We start from the raw sequence: 18,804 nt of genomic DNA on the forward strand, positions 1-18,804 counted from the left end.
TGAAGTGCATCCTCCTTGTGCCAGTCTCTCTTTTCTGAAGATCAATTTAATATTAGAAGAGTTTATCTTGATATGTTATTCTAGATGAAACTTGCCCTTTTTAGAAGCCTATAATGTTATTTCCAGCCAAAGGGAGTATTCACTTTTTTGCCTCTAATGAAAGGTTGATTCTTCTAGATCACTAGGTTTTGCTGTTAATATATTGACTATTTGAATATTGTGGTGAGCGCCTTTTTCATTACGAAGGAGAGAGTTGGATTAGGTACAAAACTACATATTAAAAATCAAGGTATTCACTGTGTTCTATTCAGTATTTCTGTTATTTTGCGTTGTTATCTGATGAAAGGTGATGGTTTTCTTGCAGGATTACGTTGTTGGGAGTTGCTGTTTAACCATGTTTGCCGGTCGGGGGTTACCTGAAGACCTGTTGCACGCCACGGGGTACTGAAGTTGTGGAATTTGTTTGGGTAGGTAAAATAAGCATATGAAGCGTTTGAATAGCTCTTGTTCTCTATTCTCCCTCAGACTCTCCAGCTAATAGTTCTCTGCCCCTCGAGTCTGTGTGTTTGAAGGGCTGGGTGTCTCCAGAGCTGACTCTTGAGGCTGCCATCGAGGGTTACAGGCGTTTGCCATCAGGTTTGTGGCTGCTCTCAGCCCTTCTCCCCCTGGGGACAGCTGGGACACGCTCGGGGGGTTATCCCTCTGCAGTGCCAAACTTTTTATGTTCCAAATTACTGGAATTACCCCTAGCTAAGTGGTTTCAGAGGAAATGTTACTGCATGTTGAAGCTTACTTTTTTGCATTCTTTCATATTATAACAGCTGTTCTTAGCCTTATTTAATCTCCTTGTGTAGTGATGTGACATTTGTCTACAATTTGTTAAAAGTCTTTTTTGTATATTTTTGCCAAAAACGATTACATCATTTTAATCTTTGTATGGTGGAATGGTTGTTTTCTGTAGGTTTACTCATTGGCCAGATTCAGTAAGCTCCAAGATGACCATGCAGGCAACAAACCAGCCGAAACAGTTGTAGGAGGATAATACACTGTTAACAAATTTGCAATAGAAACAGTGCTGTTATCAGAGAGTTTCTGGCTGTTATGGGTGGTACACTTGAAAAGTGTGCCTGTGTGGATGCACGTGTGTATGCCTTATGTACTAAAAGAGAGCCATCTTCTCAACAGTGTTCCGACAATGCTGAACCTCCTCTGTCCCCATCCTGAAATCTTAATGAATACCTTTACATATTTTCTCACTGGCACCTAAAACAAAGGAAAAAAGAAAACTTTCAAGACCTGCTTTTTTTTTTCTGATTTCCTTTTTTTTTTCCCCATTAAGTTGCTTGAAAAGCACTTTTCAATGAAGGCAGAAGCAAGGAGGGTTCTGTGTTCTTCAGAAATTATGTTGTTACTGCTATCAAGTGCTTTTTCTTCTCACTCTCAGTTCTGGATTCCCCAAGGGATTTAATTGTAGTCTCATTTCTGGACTGATTTTTCTTCCTCTTCCCTGTTGCAACTCTAAATACCGGTCAGTGTGAGGATGGGGACCCTGCTCAGTGCTAACTTCTGCCATCAGTCTGTCCTTCCTTCTGCTCTCACCCTTTCCAGTCTTTGGTGTCATTTGGAGGAATACTTTCTCAGGCGCAGAGTGGGATTTGAGTACTTCTTATTTAATTGGGCTCCTGTCATATTTGTTTTGAAAGGGTGCGTGTTCTGGTGTGACATCAGTTGTGAAAGTGTTTATTCTGAGTTGCCCGAAGTGTATAAACAGCCTGGAGATCAATAGCCTGTGTCACAGAAGACCTGGGACGAGTTGTTGGACAAAGCCTGTCTTTGGTTGGCTCGCTTTCTGTGGGGCAAGATGGCAACACCAGGGGTTTCAAGGTCTCTTTAAGAAACAAATTGACATAACCTTAAGTTTGGATCAGTTGAGCGGATCTTGGGATGAGGATGCCAAGATACCAGGGCTTTTTCCCCCTTTGTTTTTTTTGGTTTTTGGGTTTTTTTTTTTCCCCCAGCGATCAGCACTTCCATCTGGCGGCGCTGGCACTCCGGAGCCTGCTGCCTTCCCAGAGATCAGCTGCTCCCGTTAGCGACAACCGGCTGTTGGGGATCCTGCTCTAATCCCGTCTCTCCCAGGGGATGGACAGGATTTTCCCAGTGTTGCCATCCCGGGGTGCTGGGATGCTGAGTGCTGTCGTGCCGGTTTCCTTTCGCTGCCAGGGCTGTTCTGGGGCTCAGTGTGTGACGTGACCAACTGCCTTCTGCTTCCCCGTGGTGGGACCCAGCCGTCCATCGGCCCAGGTCTAGTGGCATTGCTCTGTCCTACATGAATAGTCCTCTGGATGGTCTCTGTCACTCACGTTTCAGGCGATCAATCGTTTTACCCACCTGCTGAGTGTTCCCAGCAGCTCCCACAGCCCGGGGTGTGCCCCGTGTCCATCAGACAGGACCCTCCAGCCTCCATGGGCTGTCCCCTGCCACCCCTTACCCCTGTGAGATACTGCAGGTGCATTTCTGCTATTAGTCTGTTATCTGGCTACATCCCCATCTCTCTTACTTTAGTTACAACCTTTTAATAGTTAAACTATACTGAATAAGACTAACTTTATAACAGCCAGGTGTAATACTACTCATGCTGCTGTAGCTCGTCCTGGGGCAGATTCATGAATAGATGATTGCCATGTGGGGGCTCTGGACTTGCTCCGTTTCCAGAAACAATTGTGTGATGGGGAATATTAAATTGGAAACTCTAAAACAAGGCGGGGTGCAAGGGCAGGAAGGGGGCTGATACTCAGAGGTGGTTTTGTGCTGCCATGAGAGCAGGAACACTCCCAGTTATGCTGTGGTTGCGCAGATGGATTCGGGTAGGGATCTTGCTCATCAGTTACTCTCCAGCTGGCCAGGAGTTCAGCTGCTTTGCAGGAGTAACAGCCGGGTGTAATACTCCTCATGCGGCTGTACCTCGTCCCAGGGCAGATTCATGAATAGATGATTGCCATGTGGGGGCTCTGGACTTGCTCCGTTTCCAGAAACAATTGTGTGATGGGGAATATTAAATTGGAAACTCTAAAACAAGGCGGGGTGCAAGGGCAGGAAGCGTTGATACTCAGAGGTGGTTTTGTGCTGCCATGAGAGCAGGAACACTCCCAGTTATGCTGTGGTTGCGCAGATGGATTCGGGTAGGGATCTTGCTCATCAGTTACTCTCCAGCTGGCCAGGAGTTCAGCTGCTTTGCAGGAATTGTTGAATGACCAGGGTTTTACCTGTCGGTGCTTCCTCTAAAGGCTTTTTGTGTTTATGTGGAAGAGCCTTGAGTGAAGATACGCGCTAATTAGGGTAACGTGCTGGCCCATGATTTATGGAAGTCAACCCTCTAACCAGGAGATTACAGAATTTGTTAGGAGGAGGGATGCAGCTGGGATTCATTTGGTTGGAGATGGATGGCGTGCTGTGCTCTGCCTGAAGAGGAAGATTTCTCAAATCATTACTTCCTCCTGTCATACTTGAGATAAATTATACCTGAATACAGGAATGTAGTTGACCTGCTTGCGTTTGAGAGGGAGAGGGGGAAGACAGATGTACCAGAGATCCCCGAGGAGCAGAATGTGGAAAAAAAAATTTAAAATGCCAAGGGAGCTGTAGCTACCCATTCTTAGCCAGAAAATAAAATTTAAAGCTCAATTTTTTCCTTAACTCAGGCTTTCCCTGCAGTCTGATTTTCTGAGTCAAATGAAACAAGGCCTGCAAATGTAGTGAACTGCATTTTAATAATGTTCATGAAGGACCATAATTTCAACAAATCCTGTTAGATTTTGACACTTTGAGGTGAGGTTGGTGGGATCTGGTCTAAGCTGCAGCATTTTGATGAAGTCTTTAAAACCATGGTTTGAGCACTCTGGGAGGCTCTTCTGCTTTTTTGTGGAGAAGGATGCTTCAGCCACTTCCATTCAAAAAAAGGTTGGAAATGGTTGTGTTCTTTTAGAGAAATTTTTGTTTCTTTGGTGCCAGGGATTGTCAGAAATATTCATATTTCTTGCTGCAGGAGGAACACTCCATCCCCTTCAAGTAATTGTGTTTTTAGAACACATAAAGGCCTGTGTATTAAGCTGAGATCTCTCTCCCTGAAAAACTTCCTGAAGATTTTCGGATAAATAATTTTCTATGCAATTTTCTTCAAAATACAGTGCTTATATTTCACAGGATTCTTGCCTTATCCACTGCCCAGAATGACTCTGCTTGGTCATCCAAAAGCTAATTTGTGTTGGACCCCCAGCTCCTTTCTCCCTGAAGTCAGTGTGTGTGAGGAGTGATGTGGGGATGCAGAAGGAGAAGGAATTCTCTCCTGGCTGGTGTAAAGCCAGCTCTGGTGAGGAAGTTCCCTCTCCAAGAAATTGTGGGTGAAAATCAATTAAAACAGCTTTCACAGATGGTTATTAATTGTCAAGTCTCATTTTCTGGGCACCTGACATGGAATTGAATAGTTTGACTTAGTGCTCAAACCTGAAATTTAGACACAGAGCTGAGCAGCAAGGAGTCTGGGGAAAAAACAAAAGAAGATTTAATTGTCTCCATATTCAGCTGGTAATGAATTTTTAAAATTTTTGTCTTTATTCCCCATCTTTTAAAATTTCCTTGGTAATAATAAGTAACTTATGAAAGCACTATGGAAATAGATCAGTGACCGTGAAATATTTTTACTTTCTTCCTGTTGCAAGACTCCAGAAGAGCTTGTGAGACAAAATTAGCTTTGTTTTAATGCGAGATTTGAGTGGTGTTTGAGACTGAAGGCCTGGTCCTGCAGTACGAAGAGATAACTATGTGTAAAATAGGTGATTATTCGTTAAAGCCATTTAGCCTGCCCCGTATGGTGTAGGGTTCCAAGGGAGAAAAAAGATCCTATTTTGTAAAAACCCAATAAACGTGTGTGTGTAGAGACCTGACCAAAAGCTGTGGGTATTTTGTGACTTCCGAATCCTTGTTTTTTCATTTGTAATATTGTCCCTTCAGCGGCATTATGTGAGAGTGCGAACAATGTCGAGCTGAATCGAAGCTTGTCTAACATAGTTATCTTCTTTCATTAAAAATGGCTGGTTTTTGGCCAATGTCTGCAGCTCACCTTTAATCTCAGAGTTGTGGTTTTAATTTGTGTTGGGAACTTGAACCTCTGCCAAAACCCCAACCTGTGGCTGATTCCAGGGCATGTCCTCCCGAGCTAAGCGTTCTTGGTGGGCTGTGCTGAATGCCCACTGCCTTGGAGTTACGAGCTCCTGACAGTCCTGGCTGTTGAATTGATGTGGCTTTGACATCCAGTGGTCAGGAACGGGTCCCTTTTGAGGTTTTGACATCAGCTTTGGCTGCTGGTATAGGTGGACGGGCAAACTGGTTGGAGGGCCAGGCCCAGAGAGTGGTGGTGAATGAAGTTAAATCCAGTTGGCAGCCAGTTGTGAGTGGTGTCCCCCAGGGCTCAGTATTGGAGCTGGTTCTCTTTAGTATCTTTGTCAATGATCTGGACAAGGGTGTTGAGTGCACCCTCAGTAAATTTGCAGATGACACCAAGTTGGGTGGGAGTGTTGATCTGCTGGAGGGTAGAAAGGCTTTGCAGAAGGATCTGGACAGGCTGGATGGATGGGCTGAGGTTCAACAAGGCCAAGTGCCAGGTCCTGCCCTTGGGTCACACCAACTCCATGGATGCTCCAGGCTGGGGCAGAGTGGCTGGAGCTGCCTGGCAGAGAAGGACCTGGAGGTGTTGGTCGACTGTCGGCTGAACAGGAGCCAGCAGTGTGCCCAGGTGGCCAAGAAGGCCACCAGCATCCTGGCCTGTGTCAGGAACAGCGTGGTGAGTAGGACTCGGGAGGTGATCGTCCCCCTGTACTGGGCACTGGGGAGGCCCCACCTTGAAGGCTGTGTCCAGTTTTGGGCCCTTCACCACAAAAAAAGATACTGAGGTTCTGGAGCGGGTCCAGAGAAGGGCAACGGAGCTGGTGAGGGGTCTGGAGCACAAGTCTTGTGAGGAGAGGCTGAGGGAGCTGGGGGTGTTCAGCCTGGAGAAAAGGAGACTGAGGGGAGACCTTCTCGCTCTCTCCAACTCCCTGAAAGGAGGGTGTAGCCAGGGGGGGTCGGTCTCTTCTCCCAAGGAACAGGCAATGGGACAAGAGGAAATGGCCTCAAGTTGCACCAGGGGAGGTTCAGATTGGAGATTAGGAACAATTTTTTATGGGAAAGTGTTATTAAGCCTTGGAATGGGCTGCCCAGGGCAGTGGTTGAGGCACCATCCCTGGAGGGATTTAAAAGATGGGTTGACATGGTGCTTAGAGACATGGTTTAGTGATGGTTTTTTATCAGAGTGAGGTTGATGGTTGGACTTGATGATCTTAAAGGTCCTTTTCAGCCCAGACAATTGTATGAATCTATGATTTTAATCTTTCAGCAATACTTGCAAAGTGTTGAGTGTGTAAACAGAGGTCTCCTGGAGGAGTCTGTGCTGTAGCGTTTGGAGCGGCTGGTGTTGGACTGGAAAAATGTCTGTCGTAACATTGGTATTGTCTCAACTCATCAGACTCGTGATCTGTATCTTTCACTGTAGCTGTAGGGACAACTTTTATCATAGACTGTACAGATAACAGCTTAGATGACTCTCATGATGTCAAGTAAAACTTAGTGCAGTCTAGACATTTTATAACGTAAAAAATGCCAGGTGACTTGATTTACTGAATTCATTATTGTCCAAGCTCAACAGGGATATGGGGGGTGTTGTGGGCTAGCACAGGGGGAGCAAATTTCAGGTTGTAATGTGCACAAGCGCTGAAAACACCGAAATCTTTACAAACTTTTAGAAATAGACATAGTGTCCCTGAGGTTTCCCTGGATGTGAGTAAAATATTTGTCAAATGTTAAATTTCTCCTGGAAAAAATGGTATGGTTTTCCTACTGCTTTGCTGGACAAAGGAGCACCTATTGCATCTGCAGTCCCTGAAAATACCATGTTTGTTCCCATCTTTCTATAATTAAAGTATTGCTGTGAGCCTTATAATTTCCTGGCAGTCAGGCCCTGCAAAGGTGGTACTGGGCGCTTGCTTGTCCTCTCTACAATATGAAGATGAGCATAATTGATTTTCGTATTATTTTTTTCCCCCCTCTTCCTTCATTTCTACCTGCCTGTTGTTTAGGCCAACTGGAATATTTCTCGAATCACGTGGAACGGGATTCTGTCTGGAAACCACTTCTGTCTGTTCTGGTGGCTGAACAGTTGGGTGCTGCGATGGCCACGGTCTGCAAAGCCGCACAGTTTGTCTCATGGATCCTGGCGTTGGGTCACCTGGTAGGTTTTCCTGTCAATGACCTTATGTACCATTGAAAGCAGTTGTTAATGTATGTCTTTACACACTTATTATTATACTTATTTTAATTCTTTTTTTTTTTTTTTCCAAGCATCATTTTAACGTCTGACAGGCTCCTGTTCTTGGAAACAATGGTTTTGGATGATCTCCCTAACTTAAAAGATACATATGCCTCCTTGTACTCCTCAGCTATGGAGGACTTAGAGGTGGATTTTGATTCAGGACTGGAGGAAGATGAACTGAAACAGGAGGCTGCTCCTGAGGATTCCACGATCTTTGTAGCTTTTAAAGGAAATATAGGTGACAGAGACTTTGAGCAGAAACTCGATACCATACTGGAGAATGTGCCTGGCCTTTTACACATGGGTAATGTACCTTCTTGGCATTTTTCAACTGTCCTTAAATATTTATTTACATAGTCAGGGTGCTTGTATTATATTATTTTCAAGTTACTTAGTTTTATAATAAGATTTGTTGGGGTTATTCTTAGTGAATTTGGGAGTTCTTCTGAAAGACAGAGAATACAAATTCCTGCAGTTATTTCATTGCTTAAAATTGAGTTCATTTATTCCTATTCAGTTCCTTTGATGATTTGTGTTTTTTTTTTTATTTCCCTGCATTATACATTGTTCTGCAATATGAAAATGAGACCATGAGACTTTTTTACTGCCCAAACCATCCAATTTAAATCACTGTGGTTCATCTGAGAATAGGTTCACTCTCAAGTAACTGGGTTGGTTTGAGGTGTTACTGCCCCTTTGCTGCACTCACCTGCCCTACCTCGTTTTTGTTTTATTTTCTGCTGGAGGACGTGGAGTGCTCTCACATACCCCTGTGTGCCCACCGAGCTCTGGGGACAGCTCTGTAGGTAGTGAGTGATAGCAGGCTTTTGGGACAATAACATCTTTTACCAGAACAACTAGATCTGGAAAAAGACCTCTATCCGCTGTCTGAGCATCTTTGCAAAGGGGTTTGTGATGATTACTCAGAGCTGCTCATTTATGTAGGGTCGGTGTGCTGGGATCAATGCTGTGCTCCCTCCCCACCACCAGCTTCCCCACCAGTGCCCCTCCTCTGGTATTACCTGAACGGTCAGGTTTAACGGCTTCATTTCTTGCCATTAATGTAGTTTTCCGTAGAAACAGATTAAAACCAGGAGGGTTGCCTTAACTGTGGTGGCAGGAGCATGTAACCAGAAGAGCCTTGGAGACTAGGGCCACAGCAGTGCTGCTCTGACCTGGCGTGGCATCACAGAATCACATGGGGTTGGAAGGGACCTCTGGACCTCATCCAGTCCAACCCCCTGCCAGAGCAGGGTCACCCAGAGCAGGTCCCACAGGAACGTGTCCAGGTGGGTTTGAATGTCTCCAGAGAAGGAGACTCCACCACCTCCCTGGGCAGCCTGTTCCAGGGCTCTGCCACCCTCACCAGAGAGAAGTTCCTCCTCGTGTTTAGGTGAAACTTCTTATATTCAAGTTTGTACCCATTTCCTCTTGTCCTGTCCCTGGGCACCACTGAAAAAAGACTGGCCCCATCCTCCTGACACCCACCCTTTAAGTATTTATAGGCATTGATCAGACCCCCCCTCAGTCATGAAACTGCAGTGTGAAGACACCTGATTGCCCGTAGGCTCACTCACGCTCTCTCACTCTTTCTGCGGTGTATGAACCAAGCTTTTCCTGATACCCCTAGGTCATGTCCCAGCACGCTGCTCTTCTGTTGCCTGGCCTTCTGAAATCACAGCATGCAATGAAAGATCCACCTTTCTTCTTCAAGCAGGCAGTCCTTGTGTTCAAACAAAACTAATTTTCCAGATTAGGTTTTAAAATGCCCGTTGCATTGCTTGGTTTTTCAAACATGTAAAATACCTTTTCAGAAAAATGACCTCTGACTTCTGAAGAACCAAACTGAGTGTCTCTGTCCTTTCTGTTCTTTGCCTTTTGTCCAGTTGCAGTCAGTTGGGTCTAGGGTCAGTTGGTGGGGTCCTTGCTGTTATCCCTTGGGGAGATAAAATGTTGGGATACGATAAAAATCCTGCAAAGAAATACCACTGTCTTAAGCTGTGTCTTATAAACAGTTGGAATAGACATAAAGCTAATGGGTAGTTCCTGGTGTAAAAGGCTACATGCTGATACCATAGGTGAGTTGTGCAGTCTTTGATGGAAACAAATTCCATCTGTAGCAGAAGGGAGTTGCCTTTGCTCCAGGGAGGCATTTGTGTGCTGGGTCTGTTCTGAGGATTAATGGCAGGATCACAGAATCACGTGGAGTTGGAAGGGACCTCTGGAGATCATCCAGTCCTGCCAGAGTGGGTCCACCCAGAGCAGGTTGCACAGGAACGTGTCCAGGCGGGGTTTGAATGTCTCCAGAGAAGGAGACCCCACCACCTCTCTGGGCAGCCTGTTCCAGGGCTCTGCCACCCTCACAGGAAAGAAGTTCCTCCTCATGTTTAGGTGGAACTTCTTATACACAAGTTTGTGCCCATTTCCTCTTGTCCTGTCCCTGGGCACCACTGAAAAAAGACTGGCCCCATCCTCTTGACACCCTCCCTTGAAGTATTTCTAAGCTTTGATCAGATCCCCCCTCAGCCGCCTCTTCTCCAGACTAAAAAGACCCAAGTCCCTCAGCCTCTCCTCATAAGGGAGATGCTCCAGGCCCCTCATCATCTTTGTGGTCTTCTGCTGTACCCTTTCCAGCAAATCCCTGTCCTTCTTGAACTGGGAAGCCCGGAACTGGACATAGGCTGCCAGGTCTCCTAGATCTTTCTCCTCAGAGCTGCTCTCCAGCAGGTCACCCCCAACCTGTCCTGGTGCAGGGGTTATTCCTCCCCAGGTGCAGCACCTACATTTGCCTTTGTTGAAGTACCTCAGGTTCCTCTCTGCCCAGCTCTCCAGCCTGTCCAGGTCTCGCTGTGTGGTGGCACAGCCTTCTGGTGTGTCAACATGTTGTAACATGATTCAGGCCTCAACTGAGAAAGCAGAAAGGAAATTTTTAGAATCAGTGTCAGATTGATACAAAAATTATCAACGTGACAAGTTATTTGAACTGGTTCAGAGCAAAATAGGATATTTAGAGTGTTGAGTTAGTAAATAACATTGGCTTAGGCTTAGCAGGTGCAATATTTGAAAAACAAGAAACTTGGGTACTCATATCTAGAAATATTGGACCTGATAATACAATTTTTATATGTAAAATATTGGAACATTAATAGCAGTAAATACAGGGCTGTTCAAACCTCCACAAAAGGAGGTTTAAAACTACTCCTGTCGTGGTTCCAGCCAAAAGCTTGTTTATAGGTAGAAAGAGGATGAATTTAGTAATACCATTACTGTGGCAGCAGAAGGTATTTGGTGAATTAGTTAAGGACAAGAGATTCCTAAATAGAAATGAGTTATTGGCCTTTTTAAATGACATGTTCTTCAGAATCAAAAAGTTACCAAACTTTTAGTAAATGTGAGGTTACAGTGGAAGAAGTGGCTGAATTAAGTTTGGGGCAATGTTTACTGTTTTTAGAGGGACTTCCCTCTCAGAAAGCTAGAAACTGGAAGTTTATAAACCTGTATTAGGAATATATTTTTAATTATCCTTAAGTTCATTTTGTAGCAATAATTTAGTTGGGTACTGTTTCAGATAAATCTATCCATTGCAACTGCCTTACCTTTTTGCTAATTCCCACTTGTTACCTCTAAAACAACTGATCTACGTAGAAACACTCATATGTAGAAGAGGTTTTCAGAGAATGTGCAGCTAAATATTTTGCACAACTTTAATATACTTTTTTTGCAGTGGATTGAACATTCCTATTCAGAAGAGCTAAATAATATTAATAAATTAATGAAAGATTGCTAGGGCTCTGTTGGCACTGGCCTTCCCAAACCACTCATCATTTGCAAGGCCAAATAATTGTTTGAATTTTTTCAGCTGTGCTTTATTACCAAGTTATTTCATCACATGTGTTTGAGAACTGCCCTTGCACTGACTCCAGCCCTTTTTCTTTTAAGAATCCAACAAGTTGAAACTGCAGAAGATCGAGCCTTGGAACAGCGTCCGCGTGACCTTCAACATACCCCGGGAAGCTGCCGAGCGGCTGCGTATTTTGGCTCAGAATAATAACCAACAGCTTCGGGACCTGGGAATTCTCTCAGTTCAAATTGAAGGTATTTCACACCTAATTTGCTTCCAAGGGCATTAAGTTAAAATTTAAGTACGCTCAGCAAGGGATTTTGTGTTCTTGGTTAATGTTGCAAAACTTCTAATTTAGTAACTTGGAAAATGACTTCAGGGAAAAGGTAGCTCTAGACTTTTATTCCTCCAAGAACAGGTTCAGTAATAAAAACGATAACTGAAAATCCTCTGAGCATCAGGAAACCTCCTGAAAAATGTTTTTTGAGTGTTAGCAAAATGTCCCCCTAATTTCTTTTTCCCACAGTGTTTTGTATGGGGCTTTCTTAAAAACAAGTTTTCAATGGATTTCACAATTAAGATACCCATTTTGAACAATTCTCCAAGAGCACTCTCAGGGTAAAACCAACAGCATTTAATGCTTGTCGTGGTGTTTGTTCTTCTTAAAATTGAAATCCAGAAGATAAGGGTAGGATGATGCATAACTGTCCTTTTAAAATGCGCGTTATAGGTAGAGTTTGTTCTTCCTTCCTTGACATCTTTTAGATGTCCTTTTGGAAATGTCTGTGTTCTGCTTTGCTGTGTATCACACAGTTCACCCAAACCGTACCTTGCTTTTAGGGGAAGGGGCTATCAATTTAGCTTTAGCTCAGAACAGAAGCCAGGATGTGCGAATCAACGGGCCTCTGGGCGCCAGCAGCGCGGTGCGGATGGAGACGGGCTTTCCCATGCAAGGGGGGCAAGGTAAACTCCTTTGGGTTTTATTCCTTTGGCTTTATACGCTTTGAAATGTTGTTCTGAAGCCAATCATAACGTTTCACTGACTACAGCAACTGTTGTTGGCAGAATTATAATTGCCATTTTAATTAAGATATGTTCCTGTTTCTGTACTGTCAAACCCCATCTCACATTATGTAAACTAAATAATTGGCTGTGTTTTGTCCCACAAACATTGCAGTAATTTGGGTGGGGCAGATGGGTTTGGGGTTTTTTGAGGGTTTGGTGGTTTGGGTTTTTGTTTTGATGGGTTGGGGTGGTTTTTGTTTCATTGTTGGGGTTTGTTTTTTTTTTACATAAAGACTGTTGAAGTGATGAGTCTATTGTGCATTCACTTCAAAATGTGCACAAATTAGCACAAAGTTTTCTGTTTGGCTGCTTTTATGAAAATGAGCCTTCATTCAGCATACAGTAATAAGACTATTTTATATTAAATTCATTATAATTAAGGGAAGGACAGGACACTGTCATTGTTAGTCTCTCTTTGTTATCTGATAAACTTTTGAGATCTGATCATAGAGAATTAATTTTCATGGAGAGGTGTAGTTTTACTGAACTCTGTATTTTAGAGCATTGTATAGGCATGATGAGTAATTCTTGACTACAAAAGTCCGATTTTAAGAAGAGTTAAAGCTGCTATGTAGTTTATTTTAAAACTGAGTCATGAGGCAAAATAAACTAATTAGTATCATAGGATTTAAAGCGATTTAAAAAAAAAAGGAACAGTTTTTGTCAAAGTAAGATGCAGGTGCAGCTGCTGCTGAGAAGGAATGGAAAGCACGTTTCGCTCTGTATAAACCTGCTTAACTGTTTCACTGCTAAACAGTAGGGAAATCATTGTGCTTTAGAAGGAACGTTAAACATTTAAAGAAAGGTTTTACCGGGGAATTGCCTGCCGTGATTGATCTTCGCTGTCACCATCACCAGCCTCTTGTCCTGCCTGCGGGTCAACGGGGGGAGTGTACCCAAGGGGTCAGCAATGTAAACATTGTATGAAATAGCAGCTGTGAAAGGGCAACAGTGTCACTGTTCTCTGCTACAACACCTCAGTTCCTTTCCCATGCCAGATTTTGCCAAAACCATAGTTACATGTATAACTTTGATACAATCTTGTCACTTAGTGGCTTTAGCGGCGTCAGGCAAAGAATTCATAGCAGTGTTTCCTTCTACAGCCTTTCTATAGGCCTGGTGCTAAAGGACAAGCTTCAGCATGACCTTGACTTGGTTGTTTGATACCAGGGAATCTAAGCTTTCAGATTTATGTGTCCTCAGGTTGTTTCAGACAAACAATTCTTAAAGTCTAAAAAAAATGTTTTATTAACAATTTTTTTCTTTAAAAAAAAATCTAAAATTCTTCTCTATGTAAAAAAATGCACGACTTGATCATTTTTATTTTTATTTTTTAAGGTTTAATAAGAGTGAGCAATGCTGCAGCTGTCATGATGTCCCAGAGTGGAAATGTGCCCTCCTCTATGGTGGCGAGCGCTGCTACTGCTGAGCTGCAGCCGAGAACACCTCGGCCTTCCTCCCAGCCAGGTGCTACAATTTACTCACAGTCCTCACCTGAAAACATTCTTGAATTTTTATTCTTTAGCATGCAGGCTTCAGCCTGTACTCATTAGAATACTCCAGAATTGTCTCAGAGTACTTCCCTGCCCCTTCCGGCAGTTACGCTTTCTGTGGAAGCCTCTCAGCCCCCATTAATCTGATAAAACTTTTCAAATAATTTGGGTGCCTGAGAAGTCACCAGCTTGCTGGGTGTTTGGTTCAAATACACTGAGAAGTGGCAGTGGTAATTCTGCAGCAGAGCTGTTGGGAATGAGTTTTATGTTTAAATAAAGGTAAGAGAAGGATCAGTCGAACGAGGCAGAGGTCTCATAGGAAGCGAATGCACCAGCCTGAGCTCGAGTGCTTTTCAGGAGGGGTCAGGAGTTGAGAAGTTTAAGGATTGGGGATTTGGAGTTTGAGAATGTTTAGGGTTTATTCTTCACAATTCTACCAGTTCAAGTTACTTGGATTTTGAGACTACAGAAAAAGAGAAGGGGTTATTACTTGTCCCTCCAGAAAATGGTGGCGGTATTTGCCAACTTTAGATCTCTGCAGTATTTTTTCTTACAGACAGCATTTTTCATAAAGGTTTTAAATATTCTGGGAATATTTGTTTATGATACTACCTTAATTCCTCATTATGCCACTTATTTTAACTGGTAGGGACAATAGCACCAACCAGCGGGTTCTACATACAAACCAGGGAAGAAGAGGCTGGAGAGCAGCCCTGCAGAAAGAGCTCTGGGGTCTGTGCTGGTGCAGGTTGAGCAGGAGCCAGCCGTGCCCTGGGGACACCAGGCACCAAGAGGTGACCGTCCCACTCTGCACCGTACTGGAGTGGCCCCAGCTCCAGCTCCCAGCTCCCAGTGCAGCTCTGGGCACCTCCACGGGAGGAGGACATCAGATATTGGAGTTTGTCCAGAGGAGGGTGACCGGGATGGTGAGGGGTCTCAAGGGCATGGCCCAGGAGCAGTGGCTGAGGTCACTGGGCTCGTTCAGCCTGGAGAAGAGAAGGCCAGGGGGTGCCCTCATGGCACCTGCACCTTCCTCATGGGGGGCAGTGGAGGGGAGGCACCCATCTCCTCTCTCTGGTGACCAGTGATGGGACATGAGGGAATGGAACGAGGCTGCCTCAGGGGAAGCTCAGGTTGGACATGAGGAAAAGTTTCACTGAGTGGTTGCTTGGTTCCTGCTCCCCAGGGAAGTGGTCACAGCACCGACCCTGTCAGAGGTCAGGGGGTGTCTGGATGATGCTCTTAGTCATAGGGTTTAGTGTGAGGAGCGGGGAGTTGGGCTCAATGATCCTTATGGATCTCTTCCAGCTGGAGAGGTTCTGTGGTTCTACAGTCCTGAGTGTGTAGAAGGCTTACGTTAGTCTGGAGTAAAAAGTGCTATGGAGCTTTTGTGCTTTATTGTAGAGGTTATAAATTTATAAAACCTGGCTGCTTAGGGTTCCCCAACATTTTGAAAACATACAGAGCATTGTCTGTGCTGTCTGTTGGAGAAATTGGAACGCTGGAGCGTGAATTTTTGTGCATTGAGCTCACTTGCAAATGCAAGCAAGCAATTTACCCTTTCTTGTTTTGGGGTGGGTTTTGTTTACAGTAGGTTACTATTGTTATTTTTTTTTTTTTAACTTTTCTTTGCTATTTTAATAGATGCAATGGACCCACTCTTATCTGGGCTAAATATCCAGCAGCAGAATCATCCATCCGGATCTTTAGCTCCCCAGCTCCATTCAATGCAGTCAGTCCCAGTGAACAGGCAGATGAACTCAGCCAACTTCCAGCAGCTACAGCAGCAGACGCAGTTGCAGACACGTCCTCCCCAGCCACACCAGCAGCCACAGCAGGGTATTCGACCTTCATTTACTTCACCAGCACAGGTTCCAGTTCCCCCTGGCTGGAACCAGCTTCCTTCTGGAGCACTTCAGCCTCCTCCAACGCAGGGAGCATTGGGTACATTGACAGTAAATCAGGGCTGGAAAAAGGCCCCGCTGCCTGGACAAATGCAGCAGCAACTTCAAGCAAGACCATCTCTAGCAACAGTACAAACTCCTACTCATCCTCCGCCTCCATACCCTTTCGGAAGCCAGCAAGCTTCCCAGGCTCACTCAAACTTTCCCCAAATGAGCAATCCTGGCCAGTTTACTGCTCCTCAAATGAAAAGCCTTCAGGGAGGGCCCTCACGGGTTCCTACGCCACTACAGCAGCCCCACCTGACCAACAAGTCTCCTGCTTCCTCTCCCTCCTCCTTCCAGCAGGGCTCTCCTGCATCATCTCCAACAGTTCCCCAGACGCAGCAGCAGATGGGACCAAGGCCCCCCCAGAGCAGCACGCTTCCCCAGGGATTCCAGCAGCCTGTCACTTCTCCCAGTCGTAATCCTATGGTGCAGCAGGGGAACGTACCCCCCAACTTCATGGTGATGCAGCAGCAAAACCAAGGTCCACAAGGTTTACACCCTGGCTTAGGAGGTAAGAAGAACTGAGACCTTTTATTTTTAAATGAGAAGAAGTATAAAATAGGCTAGAACTAATGTTGCTGTCAGTTTTGAAAAGATCTTTTAGAAGGCAGAATAAAGGCCTAGATGTGAGTTTGAAGCGGGTGTGGGTGGATTAGCAGCAGTGTCACCGTGTTTCTGCTGCCTGTCTCTGTCCTGCAGTGTCCCAGTGATGGCTGCAGGGTGGACTCTGGGCCACTGCAGAGAGAAATGGCTGGATGCCATTGCTGGCTATGACTGCCATGTGTCCTCTTGACACTTCTGTTGCCTTTAAGCAAGTTCAGGATATTCAGAGATGGTGTGGGGTTATTTGTTTTGTTTTGGTGGTGGTCTTTTTGGGAGGGGGATATTTTTTGAGAAAAAGGGAGAGAGTGTAATAAGAATAAATGAATGTTTTCTTTCTCTCTTCAGCTTCCTCTGTCACCATTTACATTTTCTGCTACTACTGAGGCATTATTTTGCATCTTTTTCTAAGTTGTGGGTGTCTCTTCTTGACCCTGTCTTTATTTGTCACCAGTTTCTTCCCATAGAAAAGAGGAAAGAGATGCTACTGCCATCTGTATGGCAGTATGCCACTCCCTATTCTGTAATTAAGAGGTCAAGCGATGTTTTCAATTCCCCTTTGGTTGTGTTGTCTTTAGTTTTCTCCTCAGACCTCTGCACTCACATCTTTTAGTTACTACTCCTGCAATTCTTCTCTGCCAGTTGAAGGAATTTCATTTGTCCATCCCAAGATCTCTGTTGTGTCCTTGGTGTATCTCTTTTTCCCCTTGAGCCCTCTGTGCCAGACTTGTAGCACTTTTCTCTGCTCACTCGTGTTCACGTTTCTCTTGAATGGCTGCTCTCATTTGTCCAGACACAACCTCTTGCTTAAGCTTTTAATATATTTTCTTTCTGTACTTATAAAATATGAGCTATATTCTTTATCCACCTACACACACACATATATGTTCTAGTTTCTTGCATTCTCACATTGTACATCTGAAATCTGTCCAAAAGCTGTAAGGAATGCCCTTTTCCTGGTGTGCTGGTCTGGACAAGCTCCTTGTTTTCCCTGGTTGTACCACGGGTCTCATTTGAATTCAGATGAATTGTCTCAGTTTCCAAGTTCTTCTCTTCCAGACTGTTCTTAGGATCTGGCCTATACTTGATAGATCTTATCTTGTCTCCATCTGGAAGCAGTTATTTATTATTTATTATAGTCACGTTTCCCTGCAGTTTTGCCTCACCAGCCATATGTCCCCGTCCAGAATCATTTCCTCGAGGTAGCACAGCCACAGGCCATAGACAGTGTCACCTCCCTCTTCTGCTTCCTTTCTAAGCAAACCTACTGAAACACAACCCTACATTTTGAGTTAAAAAACATCTCAAATAAACATATGAAAATACATTGTTTGAACTCACGGTAGACCTTATTGCTAAATTCAGTAGTCCTGCTCTGAGCTCTATCCTCAGCTGATTTCAGAAGGCAGGATCCCATTGGTTTCAGCAAAGCTGTGGTGCTTCCACTTGCTGAGATTTTTGCCTGGCTTCTGTGCATGCTCATTCCTTGCTGCAATTTAGATGTTAATTAAGTTGCAATTATGGATCTTTCAATTTTTAAGCCATCTTGCATTACATTAACAAAGTGGTAATTACAGATATTTCAATTTTTAAACCATCTTGGATTTAAAGGTTTGGTGCAGATGAATCCATTCAAATGTTCAGTTTCACCCCATTAATTTCACAAATCAGAATTTACATCAGATTTGGAATAGACCAAGTTAACACTTCTTTTTTTCTCAGTTCAAGCATTCCTACGTGCAAAACTTCTCTAAAAGTTTAGCAGTACTAAAACTATAGTCTGGTGATGTGATGTTTCAAGAAGTATATGTTCTGTATTTGCTGATGGGTCCGGAGAAGGGCAACGGAGCTGGTGAGGGGTCTGGAGCACAAGTCTTGTGAGGAGCGGCTGAGGGAGCTGGGGGTGTTCAGCCTGGAGAAAAGGAGGCTGAGGGGAGACCTTCTCGCTCTCTCCAACTCCCTGAAAGGAGGATGTAGCCAGGGGGGGTCGGTCTCTTCTCCTAAGGAACAGGCCATGGGACAAGAGGAAATGGCCTCAAGTTGCACCAGGGGGGATTTAGGATGGATATTAGGAAAGATTTTGACATGGAAAGGGTTATTAAGCCTTGGTATGGGCTGCCCAGGGCAGTGGTTGAGGCACCATCCCTGGAGGGATTTAAAAGATGGGTTGACGTGGTGCTTAGAGACATGGTTTAGTGATGGTAGGTTGATGGTTGGACTCAATGATCTTAAAGGTCCCTTCCAACCCAGACAATTCTATGATTCTATGATTGTTTGACCTGTAAACTTGATGATCTTGAAATATTCATTACAAACCCAGGTCCTGATTAGTTAACACCAGCCATATGATTAAGTGTGCAAGAAAGCGGTAACTGCAGAAGGAACAGAGCTCAGCTTCTGGCTGTGCATCGCGGGTCAGAAAAACGAGGGAGGACGGGGTGGCCTCTGGGTCTG

The 18,804-nt window shown here is 44.4% G+C and overlaps 1 protein-coding gene across 2 annotated transcripts in view; it reads left to right on the forward strand.

The window, feature by feature from the left end:
- Positions 1–361: 361 nt before the first annotated feature.
- The window catches only part of NCOA6 (nuclear receptor coactivator 6), a 46,158-nt gene continuing 27,715 nt past the window's right edge, over positions 362–18,804 (forward strand). For both annotated transcript variants that reach the window (XM_014937566.1, XM_014937567.1), the window contains exons 1-7: positions 362–467; positions 7,170–7,321; positions 7,432–7,706; positions 11,342–11,497; positions 12,084–12,206; positions 13,647–13,775; positions 15,446–16,261. In XM_014937566.1, coding sequence (XP_014793052.1) covers positions 7,472–7,706; positions 11,342–11,497; positions 12,084–12,206; positions 13,647–13,775; positions 15,446–16,261 — 1,459 coding nt within the window. In that variant the 5' untranslated portion in view covers positions 362–467; positions 7,170–7,321; positions 7,432–7,471. The remainder of the gene's footprint in view (positions 468–7,169; positions 7,322–7,431; positions 7,707–11,341; positions 11,498–12,083; positions 12,207–13,646; positions 13,776–15,445; positions 16,262–18,804) is intronic.

Source organism: Calidris pugnax, unplaced genomic scaffold, assembly GCF_001431845.1.
Source record: "Calidris pugnax isolate Ruff unplaced genomic scaffold, ASM143184v1 scaffold83, whole genome shotgun sequence".
In the NCBI taxonomy this organism is placed as follows: Eukaryota; Metazoa; Chordata; class Aves; order Charadriiformes; family Scolopacidae; genus Calidris; species Calidris pugnax.